This window comes from Gekko japonicus, unplaced genomic scaffold, assembly GCF_001447785.1.
Source record: "Gekko japonicus isolate JY-2015 unplaced genomic scaffold, Gekko_japonicus_V1.1 scaffold618, whole genome shotgun sequence".
Taxonomy (NCBI): Eukaryota; Metazoa; Chordata; class Lepidosauria; order Squamata; family Gekkonidae; genus Gekko; species Gekko japonicus.
The window spans coordinates 260,319-271,037 of record NW_015159726.1 but is presented as its reverse complement, the minus strand read 5'-3'; the positions used below and the strand labels follow the sequence as shown (position 1 = coordinate 271,037).

General features: G+C 44.2%; 1 protein-coding gene across 1 annotated transcript in view; it reads left to right on the top strand.

The window, feature by feature from the left end:
• Positions 1-1,384, top strand: part of ANKUB1 (ankyrin repeat and ubiquitin domain containing 1) — a 32,326-nt gene extending 30,942 nt beyond the window's left edge. The window contains exon 6 of the mRNA XM_015423697.1: positions 1,300-1,384. Within this exon, the coding sequence (XP_015279183.1) occupies positions 1,300-1,384 (85 nt within the window). The remainder of the gene's footprint in view (positions 1-1,299) is intronic.
• The last annotated feature ends 9,335 nt before the right edge of the window (positions 1,385-10,719 follow it).

The window sequence follows — 10,719 nt, the reverse complement described above, 5'->3', positions numbered from 1 at the left end:
GAAATTGAAGATATAAATTAAATAAATAAATAATATTTTATAGGCATAAGGGGCTGACAGTGCCATCCTGTGAGGCCCCATACCTCACCCCAGGGGATCTGGCTACAGTGACCCCTGCAATGGTCGCTTCCAGACTGAATTATTGTAATTCTTTCTACATGGGGCCTCCCTTGGCTCTGCTCCGGAAGCTGCAGCTGGTGCAGAACGCAGCAGAATGGGTGTTGACTCCGTCGTCTGTGTGGATGCATATCCACCCTGTGCTGTGCAAACTGCACTGGCTGCCTATTGAGTAGTGGATCTACTACATGGTGCTTCAAAGCCCTATACGGCGAGGGGCCGGCATACCTGCAAGTCGAAGAGCGTTACAATCTGCTAATCAGCATCTGCTGGTGGTCCCAGGCCTCAGCTAGGGCCAGGGCTTTTTCAGCCATGGCCACTACCTGGTGGAATGAGCTCCCATAGGAGATCAGGGCCCTGTAGGACTTATAGATCCACAGGCCCTGCAAGATGGAGCTCTTCCACCAGGCTTTTAGTTGAGGCGGCGTGTTATGTATTGAAATGACTTAAGGAATCACCACATTCACTTCCCATGCGAAGCTTCAAGCCGGACGACGGCTCCTCGGAACTACCTTGCTATTGGTCGCTCTGTTTCAGCGACCAATCAGAACGGCACCTATGCCCTGAGCGGGAATGTATTTCATTGGACTTTATCCAGACAACCTCATTGGTTGTTATGTGTAAATAGGCGTGGCTACGTTAGCCCGGGAAGGTTTAAAAGGAGCCTAGCTCCTCATGTTAAACTGTTCTGGTTATGAATACTTTTAAGCGCTTGTTCGTACCTTCAATAAAGCTGATTACTTTGCTGAAATCACTCTCCGGATCTTTGTTAGCGGCGATCTAACACGGCGGGTGTCCTCCTTTTATGTATCTATTGGAACCCCCCTTCAGTGGATCAGATCTGTGTAACATCTGGAACCCCAGTTTATCATAGGCCCATCTGTTGAGTCTTTAATTAGTTATACAGGAATTGCATGGTATTTTATCTGATATATTTTAACTGTTTTTAATTATTTGTATATTATATTTGATGGAACCCGCCCTGAGCCTGCTATGTGAGGAGGGTGGGATACAAATCCCATACAATAAAATAAATCCTAAACAGAGTTGCACTCTTCCAAAACCACTGATTTCAGTGGAATTGCACCCTTCTGTAACTTTTCTTAAGACAGCACTATTAATCTCTCCTGCAATGATGACTGGGGAAAGTAACAAACATTATATCTGTATTGTCTCTTACAGTGCATTTAAAGAGAAACCTTGGCTTCAGCAACTAAGCATCGCAAGAACCCTAGCGAAAAAAAGTATCTGCAAACCTGTGTGCTGAATGAACCCAGTTTTAAGTGAGCTTATCCAGGAGATGATCCATCTAGAAATTAAAACAACATTCAGCCACATTCAGTGAAGTTGCTATCCTAAGGACATACTTCCCTGGGAGTAAACCCCATTGTATAAACATGGACTTACTTCTGAGTAGACCTGCTTAGGCTGGCTCCCCAGTATTCCTTTATCTCCACGCAACAATGTCCAGAGAGCGTTTAACAAACATTATTAATAAAGTATACATTTTCAATGAGTAATATATAACACATGACTGCGTATTTGGAGGGTTGTTGTTCAGAAGTCTGTGATCATTATGGTTCTAAAACAAGCTGTTATTAATTTAGTATGCTACTGAAAATAAATTTTGAATAACAATGTAATCCGAATATAGGAGAGTCATCTTTATTACGTTTGTAGAGAAAGAATATTGTTTGCACAACATGGCAAAAGAACAGATGACTTGAAAACCTAGGCTTAACCAAAGCCTGGAAATAAAAACAGGCCTCCACTGTATGTGTAACCCCAAGGACCTGGGCAGTTTAGTCAAGCGGGGCCAGAGTCAGAAAATGAAGGTTAGCAGACTCTGTTTGCCTGGAGAGCAGGATAAGCTTTTCTGAGCTCATCACCTTGTCTAAAATAATTGGAAAATTATGCATCTGAAAAGTTAATTAGTAAAAGAGAGGAATTGAATTTTATATAACTGGTATTACTGTTGTCATTAGATTGTTATTTAAGGGCTACGTATATGTCTTTCAAGCTGCAGATTGTAGCCTGGTTTCTGTGTTGCGCAACATGTTGGAACGACAATTTCTTTTGGAAAAGGAGTGCATCACAAAGAACCACTTTGTTGGACTGGAGAAGTTGGACTCACCACACAAAGGTTTTGTAAGCAAGATCCAGTTTAACCGAACCTGGAGAGAGACTATCTGTGGCAACTGTTTTCTCACTGTAATATTAATGTGGTTAACAGCATAACTCTTTGTCGTATTGCTCTGTGTAGTGGAGGATTATGAGTTAAAGAAATTCTGTTCCAAATTAATTTGTCTTGCAAGTTCTGTTCTTGATTTATTGCCATAGAACCCATGCAGGCATGGGTTGTATATGCAAATATTAAATTCCAACATTTTCTAATGCTAATAAGGATCATTCCCTTTACTGCAGCAGCTCTTGTATATTTTTGCCTTGAGAGTTTTTGTTTTTTGCCAGTGCTTTTTTTTTTAACAATGTTTTGCCTTAAATATATTGGTCATTATGTCTAGACCAAACCCACACCACTTGTTATACCCTAAGCTGGAACACACAACCCTCTAACCCTGTAGGTGACCCATAATGGGGCTGATAAAATCCCTGCTTTTGCTGCTTGCTTGAAACTTCTAAAACTGGGGTGGAGCCAGTGGGAGTGCGGTCCGAGCAAAGGCACTGATTTGCCCCACAAATATTTTTTTTAAATATGCCTTTCAATTTCATGACATTACTTGCTTCCAGTTAAAGAATGGGAACTTGGTTTTAGCACAGGAACTTTTAATATCACTTTTTGAATTTGTAATGTTCCATTAGGAAATTTCCCTGTAAGTTAAATGGCCAGTCTGCCCTTGTTATCATAATACCCTTCTGTATTATTCTGTATTATTTTACTTGTGTGTGTGCTTCTGAACAGTTTCTGACACATACGGTTAATAACTACTAAAATACACAAAGACACTTGGGCATGACAAGAGAATTTTAAAAGTTCCTGCTGGTTAAGGAAGAAATCAGGACCGATTTCCCACAAGCAGCTGCACCGCCCTCGCTCTTCCCTTTCCCCTGATTGTATCCATCAATTTCTTACTACTTGCTATGCAGCCGCATTTTGACACACGACATCCCACCATTTCCCCAATGTCTTCTAGATCCTTGTTTTTTGAGATCGAGAAGATATGGGGGAAAATCGGGGGATGCTGCGGGTCAAATGCGGCTGCACAGCAAGTAGTGGGAAATTGGCGAATACAATTGGGGGAAGGGAAGAAGGAGAAGAGATTGGATTTATACCCCACCCTTCACTTGGAGTCTCACAGCGGCTTACAAACTCCTTCCCCTCCCCACAACAGACACCCTGTGAGGTAGGTGGAGCTGAGAGAGCTCTTTCAAGAACTGCCCTTTCAAGGACAGCTCTTGTCAGAACTATGGCTTGCCCAAGGTCATCCAGCAGCTGCAAGTGAAGGAGTGGGGAATCAAACCCGGCTCTCCCAGATTAGAGTCCGTGCACTTAACCACTGCACCATACTGGAAGAGCGAGGGCAGTGCAGCTGCTTGTGGGAAATTGGTCCAGTTATTTCCTTGATGCACCATCTGGAAACACGGAGCCCCACTTAGTGAGGCTGATTTGGCATACTGGACAGGAAGGATGTAGCATAGCCCTTGATTCCCCCCCCCCCCCAAAATATAGTCCTATGGCTGTCTCTCTTTTCATTAGCTTCACAGAGAATCCCATGAAGAAATTTGAGAGAAATCCAAAAACGAATCAGTATTCGTATGAAAAAATACTGATATTCAGCACAGCTTGGATCGTGCCTAGAATTTCCACAAGTATGAGGAGGGCGGATTTTTGTCAGTTCCCACATGGCAGTCCCTAATGCTTCCTGCAATGCTGCTCTCCCAGGAATAGCTGGGGGGATCAGAGGCCTCCTGCAAGAGATGTGTGTTGACAAAAATCCCCTCCTTCCACCTGAGGAAATGCTAGCCAGGATCTAAGCCCCTATCCAAGTCATATCCTGTGGGAGTAATATTAATGAGACTCACATAGGCTGAATGTAGTTTTCCTGGGACTCAAAAACACATTAATCCTATCAAAAGTATTTTTTTTAAAGTAAGCCATTAAACCACAGCTATGTCACTCTCTCAGAAATAGCAAGAAACAACATATTCATATCTTTGTTGTTAACCTCAGATCTTCCCACACAAAATTTTGTCTCGACACAATCTCCTTTAAAGAACCACATGCCTGCCCGGGCATTCCTGACAGCAGAGACAATAAAGGAACGAAAAAGCATTATTTATTTAAATTATTTCTTGGCCATCTTTCCAGAGAACAGCCCAAAGTTCACAGCCAGGTGCAAAAAGAGTCCCTGAGTGGATCATCCTTGTAATAATCAAGGCTTTTTGATGCGCAGATAGTCCAGCCATGGCACTGGCATTTTTACAGCAACTAAGGCTTCATACCTGACTTTCTGGCTACATGGGCATAGGGGGAAAAACACTCCCATGTAGTCTGTAAATTACATGTGAATAAGACAAGTGGTACAGAGGCTACAGTGAAGGACTAGGATGTGGGGGACTCAGGTTCCTATCTCCACTCTGTCATGGAAGGGTGACCTTGGGCCAGTCACATATTCTGAGCCTAACCTACCTCACAGGGTTGTTGTGAAGAATGGAGGGGAGAACAATGATGTAAGCTGTTTGGGTTCCCATTGGGGAGGGGGGAGGAGGAGGAGATTATATCCCACCCTTCACAGAGACTCAGGGTGGTTTACAAACTCTTTTCCCTTCCCCTCTCCATGACAGACACACATTGGGTGCGTTCAGACCGGCCATTTAAGCCAGCATAAACTGCTCCAGTTGGAACCGGAGCAGTTTGATCTGGAAGAAACGCGATCACACTCACCTCCTGACTGCGCAGCACATCGCAATATGCCCGTTCACACTACCAACATGCAGCAGCGCGCGTCTGCGGGTTTTGCATAGGCAGCCATCCACAGAGTTGAGATCTTCACGCAGGCGCAGAACACCCCATCCCGAAAAGTGTGCCCTGAAGCGAAGACTTCCCTTTAAACTTTTACAGCGAAAAGGGCCTCTGTGAGGTCCCGAACTCGTCTGCAGCCTAAAACTAAGCATTTTTTTTTTTTTTACAAATGCCGGGGCGAAGCTTCGCCCAAGCGCACATCAAGGAGGCATAAAAACAATGGCAGCCAAAAAGCGGAAGCCTCGGCTTCCAAACGGAAGTGGCTCTACACCGGCGGAGAGCAATCAGATGGGCATAATGTGGTTAGAACCGGAGCACTCAGGATACCACCACTTGGTGACCTAGTAGCAGAATACACCAATTTAAAGGGTGTTTGTGACGGTTAGGGACAGAAGGCAGATGTTCGCTGTGTGATTGCACGTAAGTACTCCGATTCTAACCGGCATCTATACCGGCTTAAATGCCTGTCTGAACGCACCCTGTGAGGTAGGTGGGGCTGAGAGAGCTCTTTCGAGAATTGCTCTTGAGAGAACAGGCCTGACAAAGCTGTGGCTTGCCCAAGGTCATCCAGCAGCTGCAAGTGGAGGAGTGGGGAATCAAACCTGGCTCTCCGAGATTAGATTCCATGCACTTAACCACTACACCAAAGTGGGGTATAAATATCTAAATACATAAATAAATAAATTAGTATTTGAAAGTTGTAGTCTTTGGAACGAGATAAGTTTAATTTAGTGTCTACTTTTTAAAACATCACCTTTAAAATGTTGTCTGTCCTACACCTTTGTGGATAGGATGGGCTGAATTTTTTAACACTACCTTAAACAAAATACATGTCTTTATTTGAATGGAGAACTGAAATATCTCTTCACTGTATTGATTCTGACAGACATATAGAAGCCCACCATATCCTGAAGCCTCAGAGCAGCCTTTTGATACCACTTCCCACTGGTTTGCTACTTAACTTGTTTTTGACAAAGTCGGCCATTTGTGCATGTTCAGTCCAGAGCTGGTTGTCAATCAGGGCAATATAAAAACTAGTTACCTGAGTTGGGCCAGGTGTGCCCCCTAAGGGCCCCCCTTTCAGTTTTATTATAGTTCTTTTCTGTTAGGTGAAGCAGCCTGGACTGAGTCTGGATCTTCCACTTCACAGGGAACTCTCAGCACATTCTGCAAGGCTGTTTAGAATATCACAGAACCCATCATACCTGAAGCAGTGAATGGGGAAGCAGAGAAAGTCAGGCGTCCTTCTGTGAAAGTTAGTAACTTCAAAACAGGAAAATACAGGTTGGGAAATGCTGTAGTCTAGATGTAAACACCCCCACAGTCCACCTGGATATATGTCACATCTTTTACAACCTGATCTTATACTGTTAAACCTTTGGAATGACCCCCATATCCCTAAACTCCGTCAGGAACTCATCTCGGTTCTGCTACCAGCTGCTAAAGTGGTTATAGCAAGTAGCTGGAAGTCCCCTAACAAGTTGCTACTATCCTCGTGGTGTTTGAAAATATGGGACTACTATATCATGGATAAATTATCTGATGTAATAGCCCCAGTCAATGTTCCTCATAAGAAATCGAGTCTCCACATGAAATGGTTTCCTTTCCTAGAATTCATATTTAATACTGAACCTTCCAAATTCACTGTTCCTTCAAAGTACTATGAAGTATTTCATCGCATGTAACCTTATAAGCAGTTTCTAACTGACACTTTACAATTAAGCCTTGTACTATGCTATTTAAGTGTTAAATGTTTGTATGTTCACTGATGTTTTACAAAATAAAAAAAGTTATTAAAAAAATAACATGATTTGTTATATTATTTATTTAAAACATTTCTATGCCACTGTGACATTCTCCTTATTGGGGAGGACCGGTTTCCCTTTAAAATTGTTCTTTATTTTATTCTACTAGGTATATACGGCTGCCACCAGGAAATTTAAGGCTTTCCAAACCTTTATACTTTACTGTTGCTCTTACTATTTTAGTAGACCGAGTACAAGGCTTACGAGGAACTATGTGGTCCTGAGGAAGTATTTCTTTCAGAGCTGGTATACTTGAATAAAAGAGGATTTATTGAAGTAATTCATAAATAAAAGGGTAGAACAATGTAACTAGTAGGGTGTAGATAATGAACAATTGCTTGGTGTATCACACACAATCTGCTCCCTTACTGACAGGGATCTTTCAGGTAACTTTGTAACACTTTAACTCTAGGTCATATATGTTCATTGTTTCTCTCCAGGACATACAGTCTTTCCTATAACTGGTCTTCAATTAATCTTTCATTTACTTTTTCCTATTCTCTCAGCCTTCCTTCTGTTTCTCACTGAACTAACTTATTCCACACAGGACTGCCTCTCACTTCTTTCATACACAGAACTTAACTGAACATTTTTAAACTGTCAACAACCTGTAACTGTCACTCTTGACTGACTCATATACTCATCCACTCATTTTCACTTCCAAAACCCCTCCCCCTCTCTGTCAACCACGAACATATCACACTTGTCTCTCTCAACCACTCTAGTCTATCTACCACAGCCATGCAACCAAACTTTTAAAGACACACACACACACACACCAAAAATAAGGAATCATTACAGCCACATTTTGAACCAATTCATTAAAACATTTCAAACCTCAAAAACAGTATTTAAAATGTGAATGTATATAAAATATTTAAAACAATGAAGCAAAACACATACAAACACAAACAGGGAAGAGGGCTAGTAACTGTGAGGGAACACCACACAAAAGAAAATAAGAGCATGCTCAAAAAGGGTTGCCAGATCCAAGTTGGGAAACTCCTGTAGATTTGGGGGTGGAGTCTGAGGAGGACAGTGACCTCAGTGGGGTACAGTGCCATACAGCTGACCCTCCAAAGCATCCATTTTCTCCAGGTGAATTGATCTCTGTTGTCTGGAGATGAGCTGTAATTCTGGGGGATCCCCAGTGTGGTGTATTCAATGTGACCAATGTCTGTATGAAAACGCAGTGATTGAAACACCATGTGAAGCTTCGTCCTGGGCTAGGATCCTAATCCCGCAATTACTATTGGTAGCCCAGGAAGAGCCGACTAATCACCAACATCCAGTTCCATGAGAGGGAACAATTGTGATTTGACCTTATCCGTGCAACCTCATAGGTTGCTATTGTAAAATAGGGTGTGGCTATATTAGCTGGGAGAGTTTAAAAGAAGAACAGCTTCAGTGCTAAAGCTGTTCTGGCTATTCATGTTGATCTGTTTGGAGTTGATTTACAAGTTGCTGAATAAAGCTGATCTTTTGCTGAATCACTCACTGACTCGTTCCATACTTTAATGACGTACTGATTGCAGGAGGGTCAGACCAAGAGCTTATGGAACGAGTGAGTACAGTGCTGGAGCGGTTTAAGTCCGCTGGTCTCAAGGTAAAGCAGTCAAAATGCCTTGTGGGGGTCCCGAGTGTGGAGTTTTTGGGGTTCCGAATTGACGAGAGTGGTGTCCTCCCCACAGAGGACAAAGTGGCGGCCATTAAGGGTGCCCCACGACCCCTAAACAAAAAAGAGCTCCAGTCCTTTTTAGGACTGTTAAATTTCTATCACGCCTTCCTGCCACACAAAGTGTCAGTGGCAGCGCCTTTGCATGCGCTCCTACACAAGGACGCAAAATGGAAATGGGGCTCTGAACACGAGCAGGCGTTCAAGGGAGTCAAAGCCTTGTTGTCGTCTAATGCAGTGTTGTCGCATTATGACGAGCAGAAGCTGCTAGTGCTCACAGCGGATGCATCTCCGTTTGGGGGGGGCGGTCCTTAGCCACCTAATGCCGGACGGCAGTGAAGCCCCAATTGCGTTCTATTCACAGTCGTTATCTGCAGCGGAAAAGAATTACGCTCAGATTGATAAGGAGGGTCTGGCACTGGTATCAGTGGTAAATAAATTCCACGATTTTTTGTATGGGCGAAAGTTTCTTTTAGTGACGGATCACAAACCGCTGTTGGGAATCTTTGCCCAGGACCGGCAAATCCCTAATATCCTGTCTTCCCGCATGTTGCGGTGGGCGATTTTCCTCACCGCATATGATTATGACTTTGAACACCGGCCGGGCAAGGCGATTGGACAAGCGGACGCCCTCAGTCGCTGCCCTCTGCCCAGCCAGGACTTGGACCCTGCTCCAGCTAGCACGGTGCTAGCCATCGACGAACTGCCTCAGGCCCCAATCTCCTCCATGGACATTGCTGCTGCAACAGCTAAGGACAATGTACTTGCCCGGGTTTTAAACTGGGGGTGGAGGGGGTGGCCAGCAGGGATTGTGGAGCCGGAGTTCAAACCGCTCAGTGCGAGCCAAAACGAACTCTCTGTCTCAAAGGGTTGCGTACTTTGGGGAAAAACGGGTAGTCGTGCCAGGGACGCTCAGAGAGAAGGTCCTGGAATCCTTGCACGAAGGGCACCCCGGGATGGTTCATACGAAGGCGCTGGCATGGGGATATGTTTGGTGGCCCGGCTTAGATGCCGATATCGAAGAGTGGGTTTGAGTTTGTATGCCCTGTCAACAGGCCAGGCCCGAACCTCCTTCTGCCACACCGCAAAAGTGGGAATCTGCTGGGAAGCCATGGTCCAGGCTTCACCTAGATTTTGCGGGGCCTGTTCTGGGACAAATGTTTCTTTTAGTTGCTGACGCGTACTCGAAGTGGCTTGAGGTTGCACACATGCACTCTACCTCTTCGAATATGTGCCGTCGGTGATGTTCCTGTCAGGACTTGCGCTGCTGCATTCTGGATCAGCTGGAGCTTCCGGGTCACTCTCGATGGTAGGCCAGCATAGAGCAAGTTACAGTAGTCAAGCCTGGAGGTGACTGTTTCATGGATTACCATGGCTAGGTGAGGGCACAACAAGAAAGGAGCCAGTTGCCAAGCCTGCTGAAGGTGGAAGAACTGACTTGGAACTCCATAGTTAAAGAGGCATCCAAAACCACGCCCAGACTCTTGATGGACGGTACCAGTGTCTATGTCATCTGGAGATACATTGTAATTCTGGGAAATCTCCAAGCCCCACCTGGAGGTTGGCAACCTTAGGAGCTGTTCATGTGTTGTCTGTAATATGAGAATTATTCAACAAACATTCAAAGATCAAGTCTACACTAAACAGACTATACATGTGCTCACCGTAGCTACTGAACAGGGATAGAGATGTATCTTTATTTTACAGATGAGTCACTGAGATCGGAGGAAAGCGGCTTGTCCGAGACTACCCATTGAAAAAGTGGCGAAGCTGAGATTCACAGTGCAGTCCTAAACAGAAATATTCCCTATTAAATCCTTCGTCTTCAGTAACTGTGTTTGGAATTGCATCGTTAGGCTACAATTCCAACTTTTGCTTATTAATGGTTTGTATTTTAAAAAATCCTCTCCCCGAACCCCGTAGCTATTACAGAAGTACTAACCCCTCATAACAGCTTTTACAGCTGTGCCGCGAACTCTCAGTCCACTAAGAGCAGCTTTATCCCACCGTGAGCATTTTAGTGTCGTCTGGAAGACAGATCCAAAGTAGGAACTTTTGGTTGCGGGCATTATTTCGCCGCCGGAAGAGTCTTCCCTGTGACTCTCATTGGCTAAGGGGGGGATTTTATCTTGCCGCGCACC